This window comes from Sebastes umbrosus, chromosome 17 (genome assembly GCF_015220745.1).
Source record: "Sebastes umbrosus isolate fSebUmb1 chromosome 17, fSebUmb1.pri, whole genome shotgun sequence".
NCBI lineage: Eukaryota > Metazoa > Chordata > Actinopteri > Perciformes > Sebastidae > Sebastes > Sebastes umbrosus.
In genome coordinates, this window is record NC_051285.1 from 6,635,877 (window position 1) to 6,656,456 (window position 20,580).

The 20,580-nt window shown below is 38.3% G+C and overlaps 2 protein-coding genes across 2 annotated transcripts; both read right to left on the bottom strand.

The window, feature by feature from the left end:
* Positions 1-2,460: 2,460 nt before the first annotated feature.
* On the bottom strand, positions 2,461-9,697 carry htr3a (5-hydroxytryptamine (serotonin) receptor 3A). Its single transcript, XM_037749145.1, has 9 exons — positions 9,607-9,697; positions 8,114-8,277; positions 7,333-7,377; positions 6,884-6,993; positions 6,611-6,780; positions 5,994-6,154; positions 4,290-4,500; positions 3,568-3,804; positions 2,461-3,186 (listed from the first exon to the last, which is right to left on the bottom strand). The coding sequence occupies exons 1-9, from the start codon at positions 9,695-9,697 to the stop codon at positions 2,876-2,878; spliced, it is 1,500 nt and encodes a 499-aa protein (XP_037605073.1). The 3' UTR covers positions 2,461-2,875.
* A 1,461-nt stretch (positions 9,698-11,158) lies between these two features.
* On the bottom strand, positions 11,159-20,053 carry htr3b (5-hydroxytryptamine (serotonin) receptor 3B). Its single transcript, XM_037748174.1, has 10 exons — positions 19,695-20,053; positions 19,573-19,663; positions 18,086-18,249; positions 17,930-17,974; positions 17,446-17,555; positions 17,146-17,315; positions 15,251-15,408; positions 14,254-14,464; positions 12,961-13,170; positions 11,159-12,504 (listed from the first exon to the last, which is right to left on the bottom strand). The coding sequence occupies exons 2-10, from the start codon at positions 19,604-19,606 to the stop codon at positions 12,239-12,241; spliced, it is 1,368 nt and encodes a 455-aa protein (XP_037604102.1). The 5' UTR covers positions 19,607-19,663; positions 19,695-20,053; the 3' UTR covers positions 11,159-12,238.
* Between the last annotated feature and the right edge of the window lie 527 nt (positions 20,054-20,580).

Sequence of the window (20,580 nt, forward strand, 5' to 3'; positions counted from 1 at the left end):
TTCATGTGAACTCTCTACATTCATTCATATGTTGTCATTTATCTCTCTTACATTGTGTTTTCTTTTTGCTCACAGGGCTACATGGATTAAAAACCTGACTTATTGATACGTCATGTTACTGTAATATTCAGTGACACTATCCCCGTGGTAAAATGAGAACACCGGTGCTGTTGTGCATGGTGCCATCCTCTGGCTGCTGAGATGAACTGCAGAGGTTAACTCCTAATGAATGAATGAATGAGCAGAGTGGTACTTAAACATTATTAGCAGGTTTGTAGCAAATTATGAGCATTACATTATTGTGCTATTTTTGACTATATGGATTTAATGAATTGTAATATTTCAATTTCCAGTGATCAATTTAACAATTTATCATAGATCATGGGTCACAGACAATCATATTACGGTAAAAAAATAATGTATTTAACATAATTTTCTGTTGTGTAAAATAAGATTAATCAGAAATAATCATCTTATTCTTATTAGATACATATCAGAGTAATAACTCACTGAAAAATTAATCTTTTTAGATAATTCAATTGGTGGGAGGATGTTTCTCTGGTGGGTTTTTTAGCCTAAAATGCAGGAAGATTGTCTCAACCCACAGAGGATTTAATCCTTCAGTTCATCTGAAAACTGAAAATAAATTGAAAATTATAAACTGACTAAGCCAAGTGTTACAGTTTCAGTTGACTGATGATGGATGTTTTGTAGATAAATTCTACACACAATTAATTTTTAATCACCTGTGGCCATTTTAAACTGTTGCTAAAATGCTAGAGACCGAAAGTGCAGAAGTCCATGTGGGACAAAAGTGATTAAATAAAAAGTGAGGTTTTATTAAATAAACAATCAAATTAATGAATACAGAAAACACATTACCTAACCAGTTGGAAATGAATAATAATAATAAATAAATAAATACTACTATATAAATACTTCTAATTATTATGTGGAATTACAATTTTATTTTAGCTATTTTTTTTATTTCATATTATAATTTTGATTTCAAAATTCAATTTTAAAGCTTTTTTTTTAAAGCGTTTTCATTTCATACATGACATTGTGTTTGCACTGAAAAGAAGTTTAGCAGCAGTGATTGCACAGAGGTTTGCACAGATTTCTTTAAATAAGAATGATGAAATAATATTTCACAAAACAGTTGACATATTTAATATTTGGCAACATATTTGGCTCAATGTGATTTATTTACTTTTTTATTTTTATAATTATTTTATTATTATGGCACACACGGCCTTTCATAAAAAGTGAAGTGAAGATGGTAATTTTTGAATTTGCAAAACAATTAAATAAAACCACAACACACACCTTTTTTTTTTACTGTATTTACAGAAACTCTTTGAAACACTGTTATCTGATTCATCATTACAATCGTTTTTAGACAGATTTTATTACATGAGGTGACACATTAACGTTAAACATTATATTGATATGTAAGTTTCCAACATTTTACTTACAGACTTATGATTTACCATTACGTGAAAATAAACGAATAATATGCATTAACAGTCTGTGTGAATATCTAGTATAACTACATCTATATGTAAGAAATTCCACATTTAAGGAAAGGGAGCATGCAGTCAAATGTTTTCCTTTATATACATGTAGTGCAAAACAGGTCATCATATGCATTTATTACCTTACTAATATAAATTCCTTATTTATTGATCCGGGTAAATACATATTTTATATATTCATATAGATGTTTTACACTGCAATAACCGCAATATTAAAACTTGAAAATGTACAAATGTCCTATTGCTCACCAACTTGTGTCTAAGTCCATATTTTATTCTTAAACTGTGTCATTAATGCTGAATATCTCCAGGTTTCACCTTTATCACAACAAACTGTCTTCTCAGGTTTTGTAAGCTTTTAAAGGCACCAATTATTGTGGCGATAAGATTTTGTTCTTCCAAACAACCACACAAAAATATAAACAAACTACTGTAATTGTTTTTTAGGGCCTCAAACACGTATATGATGCTTGTGGTCCACTGTTTTTTTACATAATTTAAGTAAATTAATGTATGGGTTTTTATATGTGCACTATATAGTAAAAAGATACTGTACTTAACAGATACAGTTTTACCAGGTTAATATGTGTTGATGTTGTTCTTTTTTAAACTTTTTTATTTTATTGTTTAATCATTTTTGTTTGTTTGTTTTATGGGGAAATGGGCTGCCAACATTAAAGTGGTTCCCTAAGCTAAAACATCTTCATTGTATTATCTTTGCTGTGTTACCACTACTAACGATTAATCAATTAGTTGTCAACTATTAAATAATTACAAACTAATTTGATACTGAATTAATCGGTTTGAGTATTTTTTTTTCCCAGCTTCTTAAATGTGAATATTTTCTGGTTTCTTTACTCCTCTATGACAGTAAATCAACATTTTTCCCCATTTTCTGACATTTTATAGACCAAACAACTAATTAATCAAGAAAATAATCGACAGATTAATTGACAATGAAAATAATAATTAGTTGCAGCCCTGCTTCATAATGATGAATAACAATTTAATTTACATTTCTGCTCAGGCGTCTCAAAAAGCCTTGAGCTAGCCCTGAAAACCTCAAATTGCACTGACATCATAGGACTTTAAAACTCTCTGATCGTACCTAAAATTATGACGATAATACTAATATTTGTAGGGATATAGTGGCAAACCCAGTTGGTCACTTGTACATAGGCCCCAACAACAGGAAGCCTTTCCCTGTTCCATTACTATGCAAGTGCTTCCCTGTACCCACTGAGCTACAAAGGGCATACAGCCAATAACTCTGGCCTTTTGAATTCAAAGCTCTCCCCACTGAGCTTGTGTCCACAGCTGCAGTACAGGGCTGAGACTCAGGCGACCTGCCACACGGACCACAGCGTGCCCAGCGTGATGCTGTAGGCCACCACGGCCACCAAGTACACCCTGAAGAGCAGCACGTCCAGCACGTAGCCCACCTGCAGCCACTCTTTGGCGACTTCCCGGCACCTGTCCCTCTTCTCCAGGAAGTGGCGTATCGCCGTCACTTCCTGCAGGATGTTGTCCATGACGGGCGGGGTGGGGTCCCTGGAGGGGGGCAGGCCCAGTCCAAGCAGTCCGCCGTCTCTGTCGTGATGGCTGAGCCTTCGGCCTATCTCACAGGTGTGGTGGAGGGTGCATTGGGCTGCAGGACGGGACAAGGATAGGCTTCATGTTACTTGGAAATTTGCGTTTTTTTATTGAATTAGGTGAAGGTTAAAGCAAAAAGAATGACCTAACCATCCTCGTCTCCTAAAAAAGTACATTTATATAGCCCACCATTAATTTGCAACAGCAAATGAAGGAAGGAAATGTAATGTTATTTACATAATGAGGAAGCATTATCAATGAATGTATCTGCGAAATCATCACTGAGAACACATTACATTTGTTTCCTCATGTATTTTCCATTTACATTAGCCTCTAAGTTTTTTTTTATTTTGATTAAAAACCTATATATACCTTTGCCTTAATGGCACAAGACTGAAAACCACTACTACTGTACATGCGTTCACCTGTACCTTACCAGTCCCATAGTTGTTGTCCTTGTAGTGCTCCAGGTCGGCGCCCTGGGAGGACAGCGTGGAGCAGAGGCGGTGCTTCTTGTGGATGCAGAAGAGGACCGGAGCTCTTTCCAGCACCAGGTACTTCACCCAGTGGGGAACAGGAGGCTGCAGGTCTTGCTTGTGGACCAGACGCACAATCAGCACGGTTTCCGTCAGGCTGATCACCAGGAGGGCCATGCAAACCACGAAGTACACACCTACAGCACAGGTGAGATGAGACAAGGCGTTCTGAATGACGTGGTTTCATATAGACTGTAGGTTGCAGGTTTGAGCTCAGACTCTTTCATCTTGGAGTTTGCATGTGTGTTGGTAGTATTGTTGTAGAGCTATGATGTAGTGGTAATTTGTTGAGGATGTCTTCGTGCCTTCCACCCAAAGCATGCTGGGATAGACTCCAGCCCTCCAATACACTGCTTGTATTTAGTCTGAGTGCACTCTCAGTACTTGTTTTGCCCTCACTAATCTGCCTCTGCATGCTTGACTTGCAGACTAACTGCTGCTCAATTTTGTTTTGTTCTCTCCTAACATCACATTTTACCAACCTTTTTCAGTTTTTTTTTAATTTCCACATCAATTCAGAGGTAAAATAAGGCAAAATATTTTAAAATCATAAGCTGACACTCCTTGCAGAAATCCTGCTCTGCATACAAACTGCTGATAAGCAGTAATAGATCTCAGTCACCTATCAGTGGGGTTCCTATGGCGGTGGCAGGCAGAGTGTCAGATACAATGATGAGGAAGACGGAGTAGCCCAACAGCAAAGTGATCTTGAAGGAAACTCTCTCTCCACTGTCTGGTGGCAGGTAGAAACCCACAATGTCCATCACCATCAGGAAGATACTGGGCAGCAGCAGGTTCACAGTGTAGAACAACGGCCGCCGCCGAATCACCACCTGGGAAATGAGTCGAGTCAGAAAGTCTTAGCTTAGCATAAAGACTGGAAACAGGGGGAAACAGCTAACATGGCTCTGTCCTAAGACTGTCCATAATGAACACGTTGTATCTCGTTAGTTTAATCTGTACAAACAGAACTGTTAAAATAACAGTTTATCCATCTGAGTTCTAGTTTACGAGGTTGTTATCTTCTCATCTCACTTTCACAAAGAAAGCAAATAAGTAATTTCCAAAAAATACACAATTATTAGGGTCTACAGTTCCTTTTTGATTTAGTAGCCTATTATTTGGGGCCATTTTACGCCTTTATTACAGAGTAAACTGACAGTAGCAAGATTTGAACCAGACCGCTTGCACTTTACGGTCAGCACTTTACATCCCTCAGCCAGCAGCTGCTACACAAATTATAAAGTTATCCCAAAATATTCAGAATATCCCTTAAAATGTAAAGAATACACCTTTAGTTTGGACTCTTTGTTTTGATTGGTCGTTAGCAGTGGTCAGTCAGTGACACCTGTTGTGATTGGCTGAAGATGCAGAAGTGAAACAGAGAGGGCAAAACAAACGAGCTAAGGTAAAAGAGAGGAACTATAGTTTAAGTGCTAAATGGAGTAAAAATAGTAGCATTAGATTAAGACACCAACACGGCCATCCAGGACTGAAACAGAACTGTGAGTTGAACTTTATCTCTCTTGAATTGGTTTGAGTGAAGAGTAATTTGCTACACAAGAGCAACATGCAGGCCTGAAAGATTTAGCTGTGTTTATTAGATGTGTGAGGAGGGTGTAACTTTTTAGTGTTTAAGTGTTTAAATATTGGTTGAGAAATTAGGGAAATTGCCATTGAAACTAATGCAGTGTTAAAGTGCTCTGTTTAATTTGGTATGTTTGTCTGTTTAGAAGCCAAATATTTTGTTTTAATTAATTTTGCTTGTGTTTACTAACATTTTGCATGTGTTACTTTGCTAGTTGTTGAAGTTTACTAACATTTAAAGGGACTGTTTGTAACTTCTTACACGTATAAATCAATCCGGGTCGGTGTCCCATGCGCGCTAGCGTGTGGCTACGCTGTTCAGACTCAGACTCCAACACAAACTACACGGAAGCACCAAAACCGCAAAGTTATATCTAGTGAAGCCCGTCTTGCAAAACAGTGTTGGCCGCGGTCGGAGGACGCGGGGGAGACCGTAGCTTTGGTCTACAGGGCCGGAGTCTCTGCTCCTCTGCTCCTCTACCTGCCTGCTTGCCTTCACTCACAGCTCGCTCCACCTCACGTGCATGCACGCACACTACACACTGCAGAAGTTAGTTTAGCTCTGAGAATATCTAGTGAATGTACAGTGGACGTTTGTGCAGAAATAAATGCTGCAGCTCCTCCAGACCAACAGAAGTTGGGGAAAAATATAATTTGTTATTCACATGCAGGATGCACCACCCCACATTTATGCTACACACGTAACGCATATATACACATCTTTATTTCAAATACTTACATGGAACTTCATCTCAGCGTAATAGTCATCGTTGTCCACACTGAAGATCTTGTAGTTGGACAGTATGTGGAGCAGCTCCCACTCTCCTTGGTTCATGAATACACTCTTGTCCTCCCTGAGCTCCTCAGGGCTTCGCATCAGGGTGATGTTGATGTCATCAACTACAGATCGAACACAATGTCGGCAGCAGCATGAAACGGCCATGGCAACAAGTTACCTTTCACCCTCCACTCTGCTCTTAAAGCACATGTCACAGCAGGGGAGAGTTCATGGATGCACAGAGCAGAGCGCTTGTTCCACTCAAGTCTTAATGAGAAGTGTTGAAGAGGGAGTCGGATGTTGTTTTGTGATGCTGGTGAATATTTTCCACCATTTTGCCAGAATTACATCAAAAGTACCATAATGGTAGATTATTTTTGGCATGCTGCTAATGTGAAGTACCTATTAACAACATTTGTATAAGAGGCTGCTATTATTGTAGACCTTGTAACCTAACCTCAGGGGTTTGTGTACAACCTGTCTGATCATCTGACTGCTTGTGTATTGGGCTGTAAACCAAAAAAAAAAAGTTCAATCACATCATAAATGAGTGTGAAGTAAAGTGAAGATTGTCTTACTGGTATGTAGCCAGCTCTGGAAGGTGAGGCTGCATTTCTGGACGTCAAAAGGGAAGTTGTAGATGTTGAGCGTGCAGGCTGTGACCACCTGGATGGGCTTGTAGTTGCGCACCAGTCCATCATGTGTCACATAGACATAAGGGATGTCTGGAGACTTCCCCACGTCTACACTGCAGGTTAGAGACAAACAATGTCAACAACAACTTATTCAGGAGCAAAGACAGACCCTGGTAGAACAATAGAAGTATCAGAAATAATGTTATATGTTCTTACAACTCGTTGATGAGGATGTCAGGCACCCACACGTTAGCAGTTGGTAGAGAAACCTGTTTGACTTCATCAAAATCCTCTGGGTTCCACACCAGGAATTCATCTGTCCACGACTAAAATGTTGAAGAAAGGAAGAAGCTAAATTATAGTAAATATTAAATATAGATCTATTTTTGTTGCACAGAATGTGAACACACATAGCATTAGTGTCTTACTAACAGTAATATATATTGTAAAGACATAGGGCTGTAAGGTAAAACTGGTTTTGAAGAGGAATAAGATACACAAATATCAAATTTAATCACAAATTACACTAAGTTATAATCATAGATAATAATCAAGAATTTGATAGTGAAATAATGCAGTAAATAAAATTGTTCCAGATGTAGTGTCTATAAGGAAACTTACAGTACACGTTGGGATTTTTGGAAATTCATTTGTGTTTGTCTTACCTGTCTGTACCACACATACGTCGTCAAAACCTGGTTCTTCTCATCCTGTAGTGGAATAGAATACATCCCAGTTTTTAGAGAAAGTATTTTTAAATTCATCATATCAATTTATAACATTTATATGAAATACATCTTGTATACTTTAATTATGTTCCTTATATATTGTATTTACTACGTATTTACATTTAGCCTACATATTTAATAACTTTTAAATGTTACACCTGCATGTTTATGGGGTTAATTTAAATAAAGCTTAAAATTAGTAATTCAAAAACATATTCCAGCTTATTTTCTTACGTAATTAAACCCATCAGCTTTTGTAAGTTGTAGAAGAGGGAGATATTGGTCCACCTTGAGCACATTAATTGATTTAATTGAAAATGTGATTGGGAATAACATTGAAACATAATATTAAGTGATTAACGTGGTTGCTTTATAACCTAATGTCCTAATGAAGAGTGTCCTAAATGAATGTGTTAAATCATATTAACACAGAAACCTGGGATCAGGTAGTATTCCAGCATATGACGACAGTCTGCACAAAATTGGCAGCTAATTTTTGCTATAGGCGGTTAATCCATCCGTTCTGCTGTATTAATATAGCTAAGTGTTACAAATCAAATATAACCCTGTAAAAGCCTCAATGAGGTTTTCACATGTTTGTATGTGTAATGCAGATAATTATGCAGAGTTATGACACAGTAGATGATATAAATAAAACAGCATAGCAGTTCACTGTTGGCAGGTTAGTGTTTAGACATTGTGGATGTGTGTAACTCACCACATTGAGGATGGAGTAGACCATGAGGTCGATGGCCACTATAGTGGACGTCCTCCAGTCTTTCACCGGTCTCACTCCCTTCTTATACCCCGCACTCAAAAACTCAGATAGACGCACTAATGTGGCGTTGGCAAATCTTCCTGTGCTGCTGCCCAGTTTCTTCACTGAAAATTTATAAAACAGGAATCCTTTTATGTGTACTGATATGAAGAAGTCAAACATACAGTTTGTATCTCATATAATGTCAACAGGAAAGGTACATTATAAAAAAAAACAGTCAATCAAAAGCCATTAAACACATTTTAATATATTCATCAATAGGCCTATGTGTAAATTAATGTTTTCATAAGATCTGGATGATTAAAATACCTCTTAAATGTAAATTGTGGTTTAAGCAATTGAAAATAAAATGTTTTGCACAGTTGAAATTAGCAGAAAAAAATAACAATTTCTAATGAATTAATTTAAGTTAAAACTGAACCTTTTTAAAGAAAGGGAAAATCTTAAAAAAATCATCCTAAAATGAAATAATTCATTTTGAAATTAAATATATTTAGTAACGGTTCCTAGCAGCTTTAAGCAATGCCGCTTAAATATTATATAAATATAAAATATAAATAGTATGTGCCACAGTATATTGAATTACATTTTGAAATGTTCATGCAATGAAATGTAATATATTTCATGCCACTAACTTTAAAGCAAGATTACTCTTATCTTTATTGTATGCAGTTTTATGTTAGGGTTAGTTTTATTCAATAATAATAATTATTTGTTTTGAATCATCATTAATGTTATTCTTTTTGCTCTATATTACACAAATGGTTTTATATATGTATAAAAAGTTGTCAAACTTAAAAAAAGAAGGGAGAAGTACATAGAAAAATTTATAAAAACATACATAGTGTATTGTTATGCATTTTCTTTTATTTCCTTAAATCTAATTTATTATAATTGCTGTCAGCAGTGATGTTTTTTATTAGATTATTTTGAGGCATTTAAGCTTTGATGCCATTCTGAAATGTGTTTTTTCCACGCTGTTGCATTAATTGGATGTCGCTCTGAAAAAGAGAACATTCACAACAACTTAGTTTTAATATTATAATGCCATATCTAATATCTTGATAAGTTTTACTAAAACTATTCTGTATTTTAAACTATTTTGCCAGGATATGAGTAATACTATAGCATTTATGTCTAATATTGTAGACAGTCCTTATGACATTGTGTTGCACGGACCAAATTATAATATCTTTCCAGTCATCAACTTTTCTACACCTTTCCTCAGAAGTTAAATGGGCCTAAGACTTGAATTTTGCTTGCAAATAAAAGTGAAGGGACTTTATCATATCTTAGGTAGGTCAACAACAGTCAAGCATATAATGTAGTGTAAAGCAGAAGATGCTGTACCTGTGCAGGCTCTTGATGCTCCTTGAATAAGCAGGAAAATGAGTGCCGTCCAGGCTGATGAGAGTCTCATGGTGCCAGTTCACCTGTGTTTTCTTCTTCTCCTGCTGTGGAAGTCTGCCCGCCGCTCTGATGAAAGGCCTCGGGTTGCTTCACACCCATATCCTCCATATCCATCCACTATATCCATCACTTCACTCTCATCCACCATCAAAACCTTGTTAGTGTCACTCAGCTCATAAGGGTGTATCCATCTGCTCTGACGCCACTCCTCCTTGTTCAATAAAGCAGCAGCTCTCTGAGATAAATGGAGCTGAAAGACTGCAGAAATAAAAGCTGCTGACCGGATCGTATATCATGTCTGAGTAATCATTTAATGAAGTAGTATGCCAACATCAGGCCAGTGTGTTACAGTGATTTAGCACAATTAAGAGACTGTTAGGCAAGAGTGTCAACTCACTTACTGACAGCAAAGTTTCAACTTTCAGCATTTCATGTCCTTTATCACATACACTGGCCATAGTTGCCTGCTTTTATGTTGAGATGCCAAATATTGATTTTATTTGGCAATTGTGTGTGCAGTATGCATGATAAAAGTTGAATAAAAACTTCACTGACAAATACACAAAAGTATGTAGACACCTAAACATTGCACCCGTCACAATATCCGATTTTCAATAGGAGTGGCCAAAAGAATTCACGATAACGATATTATCGCAATATATATAGATTTGAAAAATAAATAAATAATAATGCTAACAGTCAAATTGTTTTTTTCTTTGTTTATTGTGTGTTTTGCAAGGTTTTTCCTGGCTCAGCATGAGGATGACTGGGGATGACTATGCACAACCGTAAGCATGATCAGTCCGCTTACGGTAAAGGCAATAAGTCTGTGTTGTAGAGCCTGGCTGATACTGGATTTTTGGGGCTGATACCGATATTGGGAAGTTGAAAATATTCCAATATTACCTTCACAATATTTTTTTGCAATGATCCCTCAAATGTGTTTATCAAACCCTTGACAAAGATGTGTAATTGAGGCAGGATATTTTACAGTTTCACAATAAACTTTATTGTCCGAAATGGCATCAGTGCAGTTAAACGGTAAACTTCACCAGGAATTGAATAATTATAAATAACTATAAATACAAAAATTTCATCAAAAGTCAGGTGCTCAGAAAAGAAGAGAGAAACGAAAAAGAGAAAATGAGCGACCCTTGACCTGTCATGTCACTGGGGGCATGCGTCGTAGTTTGTTTACATACTAGCAAGACCCCAGCAAGTTAGCCGCATTGTCGCTCCTAAAAGTTGTAGTATTTCTTCACTAACAGCCTAAACTGTACACACACTGCACTGCTACGCTCACAGCTATACTGTTATTTTCATACACGGTAGCGAGTGTCGGTGTACGTTAAGCAGTTAAAAGTTAAGAGCTACCCCTTAAAGGAGTTTGCTACGTGTATAACACATTTTAGTTTAAAAAACATCTTAAAAATACATAATTCCCCGATGCTTAGTCCTGGTGAGGAGTCGGTTTAGGCCTGGCGGGCCACCAGGTTTGCAATACACTGTTGGAAACCCTGGATGTTTCATGACTTGGTATGATTCAGATATAATAATAGGCAGGTTCCTGGTTGGTTTGACTCTGTAATGCTTTTATTTTCACTTCTGTCATGCATCATCTTCACAAAACATCAGCTTAAAGGCGTTTCTTTTATTTCAGAAGAACAAATCTTGAGATGACATTCATATTAACAACACAGTGAAAACACAAAGCCTTGAACTTAACATACAGCCATTAGTTACCTCATGCAGACGGTAACAAAGCACACTGACTAAATGTTATCTTCAGCTTGGTTGCATAACATCATGTAACCAGATCCACTGGAGGAAGAGGTTTGCAGATACTGTGAAAATTGCATTAATATGGATCTTTCCACCGGCAAGTTTGCCATGACGCACTTTTGATATTCTAGTCATGACTATTAGGAAACCAACAGGGAACAGAGACACAGCAGCTGAGCTCTGAATGGGTTTTATTGATCTATTTTGTGGCAGAGGGATGGAGATTAAAGTATGAATACAATATCATAACATCACACTGGCACTGAGGATTTTCTCCAGAGAGCTGCTTTATTATACAGTGTCTTTGAGTAAATCTTCACTGTCGGGAATTCACGATAACAGACGCGATACAATAATGTTGCTCTACGGTGGCAGTGCAATATCTGGAGGTTCGGCAAACAGAGTACTTAAAGGAGAGTTATGGTTTCAGACTTGGAAATGTATTCTTATAAGTTTGGCAATCATTTGTATCCATTATAAACAATAGCCTAGCTCTGGGAATATGACGACATGACTAGATAAGAAGAGAAAACAGCTTGTTTACAACCTCCGACTGATAAAACCAATGGCAAAAACTACAAAAATAAGAGGTTAATTGTAATACACTATATTTTATACGCTTTGGTTAACAACATTGGCACACAATATAAACTTTTGTGGAAGGGAAATTAAATATGACCACTTTTTTAAGTATATTTTAAGTACACATCAGCAATAATAATTCTGCATCCTTCTCTTTGCATTGTAATATATTTAGGCTTCTCCAACAGACTAACATACTACATTCCAAACTGTAAATATGGTAAACATACCATAAGCAAGAAGTGCTTTCAGTAAAAGTATTAAAAAGTCAGTAAGTCTCTGATTGTGCAATCAGGCGAAGCTCCAACTGGCCCAGAGCGACAGCAGCGTACCGGCATACAAGGCCAGAACCAACAGGTAGAAGCGGAACAGGAAGCAGTCGAGCTTAGAGCAGAGGGCCAGCCAGTCAGTCTGAGCCGAAGACTCGCTGTCCTCCTGGGATAAAGCCAGGTGGAGGGAGACCAGCTCCTGGAGAAGCCACTCCAGCCCAGATGGAGCCTCCTGGATCTCATTCAGGGACAGCAGATCCTCCTCCAGTGAAGGCTCAAGCTCATAATCTAGGAGAAGATCAAGGAAGCTGGTTTAAAATGGGAACAATCCAAACACTTTGGTACAGACTGTTTGATCTCAGCAGCCCAATAGAACAGCTCTTCCCCCTTTTCATCATTAATAGAAAGCTTTCAGATGGGATTTAAATTACTGAGAGAGAAAAAATACTTGCATAACCAGCTGCTCATCTGACTTTGCAACTCTTTCTTAAGAGAGTCTTAAAAATGCTTCTGTTAAAAAAAGTATAAGATGTTAGCATTGAGATGCAACTGAAATGAGTTTAAAATAGCCCGCACAGACAAAAAGTGCTTTGGCTTCCTTTTATCCAATGTTCTTTCACCCTTGACTTCAGTGAGCAACCTGCTTTTTGCAAACAGACCTTTTGATTTGGTGCAGCATGAAGCAAGAACACACCGTGTTACGGCCTGTCGGGACTTTTGGAAAATCTCAAGCTTGTAGCTTACCTCCGGACGGATTGATGTGATCGAGGGTCTTAATGGAGGTTAAAGCGCTCTCTGTGAAGCCGTGACCAGCTGAGCCGTACTTGTCCAGCAGGCAGGCAGACACTGACATTTGTCTGACCTCCTTCTCGCTGTGGTGGAGCAGCTTCACCACCAGAATAGACTTAGTCAGGCTGAGCATCAGCAGGGCCATGCACACCGCGAAGAACACACCTGGATGGAGAGGGGAGTGAAAACATAAAGCTCTCAATAATGGCTACTTGTTGCACAAAATAACAAGAGTGAATCCTCGGTTATACTTTACGATAGGATGGTGGCACGGACATGAGCTGATGTGGAATCATGATGAGGAAACAAAGCTCTTCAAAGTGGAGTTTTTGCCTCCAATTTGTGTCTGCAAAATTTGGATGTGCACAGACCTGCAGCACGAAACCCCCGCGAAGGGCCTTAATTAAGGGTGTGACATCACTTTGGCCGTGCAGACACTCTAGGATGCGGCAAAAATAAACCACACTTAAGGCATTATTGATAACCAGTAACCAGTAACTAAGCTCAAACCTGATCTGTCTGTCGTGGTCCATCATAGTTTTACCTCTGGCTGTTATCGTGCAAAGAGGATATGTTGTAGTCCTAATTGTACCTTTTTTGACGTTTGTTACTTGTGGTTAAAATGAAAAATATATAAATATATATAATACAAAAAAAAGAGCGTTGCTGTCAAGCAATTGAATAACCATGTGTTGCATAAAATGTGGTGAAAGTGACATAGTTTAATTAAGGTGTTTACAGTTAATTTGAGTATACTTCATCTAGATAGTGTTGAGTATGGTGTTTTTATAGTTACACATTAATCCCAGTACTGTCGTTATTGTGTAATGACTGGAGTATTGGTGTCCATATGAATGTAACCACTGATCAAATAAACAAACGTCTATGCTTACCATGTTTTAAAAAGATCAATGTTTTTTTCTCAGCAAAGTTATTCACATTTTTTTTTTTTTTAGTTTGTTCAATCGTCACAAATCAACACCACTTTTATGATTTTTGTTACTCTTTACAGTTTATTGATGTCATTCTAAAGGAACTCTGGGTAGTGGAGTTTTTCAATGGAACATTTTGGAATTTGTTGAGTGAGAACAATGGCCTTTCTGATTGCATTAACAATAAAATAAACAAACAGGACAAAAGGTATTGTCCATTTAATTTTGTACATGTATACCAAACAGACACATTTGGGTCTAAAGCAAATCAAAATGCATTTAAGGGTTAAGTCATAAAAGTTATAAAACATCCCACCTATGAGTGGAGTTCTGACTGCTGTGGCGGGCAGGTCATCTGTCAGGTTGACTCTGAAGACAGTGTAGCCCAGCAGTATGCTGATCTTAAAGGCAATGCGTGTACCGCTGCTCAGAGGCAGGTTGAAGCTGATCACATCTACCAGCATGAGGAAGATGCTTGGGATGAGGAGACCCACCACATACAGCAGGGGGCGCCGGCGGATCAACACCTGAATGAAAGATGAGGGCAGAGAGGAGATCTGATCAGAAATAATATCATTTATTCAACCTCTAGTGGTGTCTAGCCGTGCAGATTTTCATTGTTCAAAGTTTTAATATAGCTGCCACCTTTGTTTCAAACAGATCTTTCTCAAGTCTAGTTAAAATCAACATTTTCTCAGATCTGGAAATGAATATTTTCCACTAGAAACCCTTTTTACGACATAGCTATCTTTTGCAACAAAACTGCCACAACATAACAATATCCCAGTGAGCCATGAAATGCTCCATTACCAAAAAGCCTTTCGCTCTTTGAGCTGAATAAATAGCAGCCCTCCCTGCTCTCCACCTGCAATGGGCTATGGAGCCATTTTCCTCGCCACTAACAAGAAGTCCATTGATCAGGCAGCCACTGAGACAGTCTCATTATGGTTGCTCACCCTCCCCTGTCTATCAGCCTCCCTCTCTATCTGTCTCTTTACTTGCCAGAAACAGCCTCGGTCTCATCATTTGGCATTAGCTCACTAGCCCGATCCATGAAGGTCGCGGCCAATTGCTTTACACTTTACAATTCCACCGCACAGCGTGGAGGGGGGGTTAACCCACAGAGGGGCTACAGTTTAAAGCTCGCCATCGATAAGCAATCACAGCCATCACAGTGCAGCTACTGGCTCACTTGTTACAGAGCTGTTGCACAATACTACCCCATTAGACAGTGATATTAGGATTATATTCAAATAACCTACAGTGTTACTCTTACTCTTACTTTAACGTGGTTGACACAATAAGGCACATACATTGAACTGGATGTGGGCGTAGTCAGTGTTGTCTTGGTGAATTTGCCAGTAGCTGGAAGGAATGGACAACAGTTCCCATTCTCCGTCATTCATGAACTCCCTCTTATCATTAGCGATGGCCTCTGCACTCCTCCACAGCGCCAGGTCTATTTCCTTCACTGCGAGAGGGAGAGATAATGAAGGATAGAAAATGAAAGCAGTGAATATCTGCTTTTGCTTTTAAACATGTTCATCACTCTTGAGAGATTGTGTGTTTGCATGGATTTCAATCTTGTACTTCAGTTTTCTTTACACTGTGCAAAGACATGCAAACAAGGTGAATTGGAAATTGTATATCCTGCGTAATTAATTTGTCCACCTGGTGAATCCATAAGACTGCAACTACCACAGCTGAGTGGTAAGCAAGGGATGAAGCATGTGTGACAAAATAATCTCAATTTTAAGGTTAATTTACTAGCCTTTCCAACCGGGTCATTTTACCATTTATCAGTGGAAGTTTGCTCAGTTATCATGGAGATGGTTCACTAAGTATTTAACTTCGTCCACACGGTAACAGGTGCTCGTATACGGGGGGGAATTGTAGCTAGAGCTGAAACAATTAGTCGATCAACATGAAATTAATCGCCGATTTGTGCTGCTTTCCTTTGTCTTACTTGATAGTAAATTGAATATCTTTGGATTTTTGCCTGTCAGAAAAAAACCCAATTTGAAGAAGTCACCTTGGGCTTTAGAAAATTGCGATTGACATTTTATAGACAAAATGATTAGTCAATTAATTGGAAAAGTAATTGGCAGACTAATCAATAATGAAAATAATTGTTATTTGCTGCCCTGATCGTAACTCTGATGTCAGAGGTGAATGGCCTCCTTCTCGATTTTTCTCGTACCCAGGTCGATGACTTTTGACTACTTCTCAGTCTTTGCCATGAGGGGATTTGGTCTAGTGTTCAGACTGCTGATGTCTGTTTCTGGCGTTCATTCAGTCTCTTGTATAGGGTCCTTGTTGTTTCACCATTTCCTACAGCTGTTATGTGTAATATCATAGTCTTCTTGTACAGGGAATCCAGTCTGTAGGGTGAACCAGCAGAGATCTTATTAAAGGTTGACTCTGCATTCTTATCCGTGTTTTTCAAATGGAAATGCCCACTCAGCCGCTGGCAAAAAGCAGTGATGTAGGTCACCAAAACAAGCAAATCAATAAGGTTATGAATAATGTAAACGTTAGCACTAGTTGAGTCAATGTTAGCTTTGATAAGTCTGGACATAACTGAAAGGGTAAAGACTTTTTGAAGTGGCGTATACTCCCATGTTCTGCGAGGTAAAATTACTGCTTTTGTCAATGGAGTCTGGTGGCTTTGAAGAGAGCAATATAACGGCTTCAGTTCACCCTCGGAAAGGGCGTGTCTGAGTGCAAGATAAAGCGGGCTGTGAATGGGAGCAGCAAAAAAATATATTTTTAACACCTAAAAAAACAAAAAAAACAATATCAGTTGAAGTATAAGTTATATTTAGAATATTTTCATCGCTTTACCTTGCCATCCGACGGGGAACTGAAGCCGTTATGTAGCTATCTTCAAAGCCACCAGACTCCATTGGCAAAAACTGTAATTTTACCTCGTAGAACACGGGAGTTGCTGGTGAACTGCTGTATTGATCAGTTGGCTCGTTTGTGTTACTGTGTTAGTTTTGGATCTAAAATAACAAGGCGTCATAAGTGATTCTGACAGGGATGCTACTGGTGGTCCCTTGATTGTAAGACTGAGCAAGCACCAGTAAAGAGTGTATAATCATATTCCTCATAGATACTACAGGTGTGAAAACTCTGCAAATACAAGGTGTTCAACCTGATTTACTGAGCATACAGACCACCGTCCCATCACAGGCAGGAAACACACCTGAGTGAAGCCAGCTGCGGAAGGTGAGGCTGCAGTTCTGCTTGTCAAATGGAAAGGCGTACATCTCCAGGCTGCAGGCCAGTACCACCTGCACGGGCCGGTAGTACTTCACTGAGCCAGACGAGTTGACGTACACATAGGGGATCGGTAGGGATTTCCCCTCGTCCACACTGGGAACACACATGGAGGAGGATTCATTTCCAAAATCATGGACCCTGCTTCAGACCCTGGTAATACTGAAGGACATTGTAGACTTAGACTAACATGTTTTTTGAAGGAATCGTTTCAGTAATTTCTTACATTTCACTAACGATAACGTCAGGTATCCAGATGGCATCAGATGACATTGAGATCTCATTGATGCCATCAAACTCCTCTGGGTCCCAAACCAGGAACTCATCTGTCCAGATCTGAAAACAGAGGAGGACGTATGCGGTAAAAATATGTAATTTGTGTATTTAAACGGAAAAGCAAATATTCACAAAACCATTTAAACCAAAAATTAAGCTTAAGTGCCTTTGTTGTTGATAATGAAGTGTACTCCAATCAATACTATGTAATTCATATACACTGTGAAGTGAGAGTTGCAGCATATTATGAAGAAACGTTTAAATGAAAACCCACTGTGTTGATTGTTTAAAGCTTACAGTAGAAGTCAGTCACTGAAGAGGTAGATAATTGGAGCTGTTTTAATTTTAATGATATGGATTTTATGGAGGAGAAAATGCTTGTTTTCCTGAAGCTTTAGAAGGCGAACCGAGAAGGAAACTGAGAGACCACCTACCTGTCTGTACCAAATACTTGTAGTTATGCTCTGGGTCTTTGCATCCTGCAAAAAGGAGAAAGTCTTAATAATACTTTTGTTTTATATTAAGGCTGCTGTTTTGGAGAATTTTAGCAGCAGTGTGATCATAGCAGAGTGCTTTCACAGTTAACATACCACATCAAGGACCGACTGCAGTATGAGGTCTAAGTAGATGGTGGTAGGACTCGTCCAGTTGTGAACAGGTCGAACTCCGCAGTCATATTTCCTGAGGAGGGTCCTGGTCAGCTGGTTCAGAGCGGATCTCTTTGGCTTCTCTGGCACACAGTCAGCCAGATGAGCTAAAAGGCAAAGCTAGATTACCAGCAGGGCAAAGCGGGGCCATGGGACCATAGAACCTCGCAGCCCAAAAGTTTCAGGTTCATTGTGTGGCAATTTGTTTTTGGTAATTTGAATCATTGCTAATTTGTTTAGTGATATGAAGCACACAACTGTGTGAAGCCAATGCAGAAGTGCCTTAAACTTGCATTCTTTCTAACAGCCAGCAGGGGGCGACTCCTCCGGTTGGTAAAAGAAGTCTGTTTGTATAAAAGTCTATGAGAAAATGAGCCTACTTCTCACTTGATTTATCACCTATAAATATATAGTTATAGTTTCAAGTTCAAGTTGTAGTTTGAAGCTATAGTTTCAAGTCTTCTTCAATACAGCATGATATTCATTCAGTAAATTATGGTCCCATTTAGAGTTAAATCAGGTGATGCTTTAAGCCGTGGCTACCTTGTGATTGACAGGTCGCTACCACGGCGTTGTCCGGTCTGGGAGTTGTGCCTTTCACAGTGTGTTTTCAGTTCATGGAAGTTAATTAAAACCTTTTTGGTAAAAATGTCTTATTCAGCGTTCGATTGTACTTAGCTCCACCCTCTCGTGTCACTTCTGGTTGCAAAAAAACAAGATGGTGACGACCAAAATGCCAAACTCGAGGTTTCAAAACCGTAGTCCACAAACTACTGGATGACGTCACGGTGACTACGGACACTTCTTAATAGTCTATGACACAAAAAACTAGGGGCTCATAGTATTACAGCACTGGACTACTGATGTTATGATGCTACCATGTCTAATATGCCATGATGTACACTTTACATAGATTGGTACTGCTGCCCCCTCAGCTCATTTTTACCTCAGAGTCTCTTACCCAGTTAGTCCAGCCTCGCTAAAAGGATGAGGAATGCATCAGTTGCTCCATACAACATTGTAGTGCTTACATTAGTGGTTGTGGTGCTTTATAAAAAACAGTGACCAAGAGGGCACAATAGCTCTAATTTCTCTCTTTACCAATGCATTTATTATTACATGGACATGTATCACATGAAGTTTTGACAGCACGGTTTTAAAAACAGACTATCACGCTACTGAAACTGAATCTGTGAGAGAGTGGTCGCTGTCTGACCTAATGTAAGTAAAATATGCAATGAGTAATAGTGCTGTCACACTCCAAAGAGCAACCGATGTTTGAAATATCACCATTTTGATGGGAAATGTCACAAAGCAGAAATCTTTGCAACAAAACCCTGCAGGTAATTTTTAACTTACAAATAAATACCTCATACTATTTAAGAAATGCAACTGTCTGGTCATTTCTTTAGCCAAAAAGAGCAGCTTACCTGAGAACAACAGCATCAACCAAATGAGAGACATCAAGCTAAATTAAAAAAAACATTAACCTTCCAGATGACAGATGTTATCCAGGTGTCACATCAAAACGTCTGCTCTGTTAACACAAAAATATCCACAGTTTCAGGAGAAGTGGTACTCGGTGTAGCTGAAGAACAATGAACAGGGTAGTGCAGACATTTTGGTTGGCTGATATTGATTTTTCCACGGCCCGGGTAAGGTGATACTTATAATAATGACTCCCTGAAGGTTTGTTTAGTGCCAGTGTGTTGCTTCATTACAGAGCAGCATAGGTATCTGTTATTTTATGGGTGCTTAACCCAGCTGAAAACACCAAATTCCAATTAACTAGTTGTTCTTTCTCCTTTCCTTCTTATTATATAAAGTATGTCATATTTAAAATTCACACCAAACTTCCCTAACACCTTTATTTGAAATCAAGACCCCAAAGCTCAGATAAATGTGTTTGAAATGATGCACAATACACATTTACAATGTTTACGTTTAAAACCGTGAAATGGTCTAAATATTGTAGATTTGTGACATCACAAATCCTAACGGCTTGTTTCAAACACACAATTTCTGAATACGGGCTGTGTGTATTTCTCCGTATATTGAGTGTTTTGATAGTTTAACAGTATTTATATAGCACTTGAACCTGCTTTAATATATAAAAGACATACAAATCTCAGTTTTTACAATATGGGACTTTAATTTATTATTACTCTCTTATTTTTGTATTATTATTGTTTGTTTGTTTTTGTTTTGTCATTATTATTATTATTATTATTATTATTTCTTTTCTTAATTTTATTTAAATTTTAAGTTGTTTTCTCTTAATGAGTTTGTCTATAAGCTCACTAATTAAACATTGGTACTTAAAGAGAAGTACATGAGTAAAATGTACTTAGTTACATTCCACCACTGCCTTACAGTATAGATGCATACTGTTACATTCTATTACATTCAGAATTGACCTGTCACGTTGCGGGTGCACG

What these genes read in the sequence shown, in the direction of transcription:
- htr3a (XM_037749145.1), bottom strand. Translation starts at nt 9,697, where the DNA reads ATGGATATGGAGGATATGGGTGTGAAGCAACCCGAGGCCTTTCATCAG. An exon ending in GACATCCTCATCAACGAGTT is followed by an intron (nt 6,781 to 6,883) that starts GTAAGAACATAT and finishes TCTAACCTGCAG; the next exon opens with TGTAGACGTGGGGAAGTCTC. An exon ending in GGACAACAACTATGGGACTG is followed by an intron (nt 3,187 to 3,567) that starts GTAAGGTACAGG and finishes CCCGTCCTGCAG; the next exon opens with CCCAATGCACCCTCCACCAC.
- htr3b (XM_037748174.1), bottom strand. Translation starts at nt 19,606, where the DNA reads ATGTCTCTCATTTGGTTGATGCTGTTGTTCTCAG. An exon ending in TGCAGTCGGTCCTTGATGTG is followed by an intron (nt 17,975 to 18,085) that starts GTATGTTAACTG and finishes TCCTTTTTGCAG; the next exon opens with GATGCAAAGACCCAGAGCAT. An exon ending in AGTCAGAACTCCACTCATAG is followed by an intron (nt 13,171 to 14,253) that starts GTGGGATGTTTT and finishes CTCTCCATCCAG; the next exon opens with GTGTGTTCTTCGCGGTGTGC.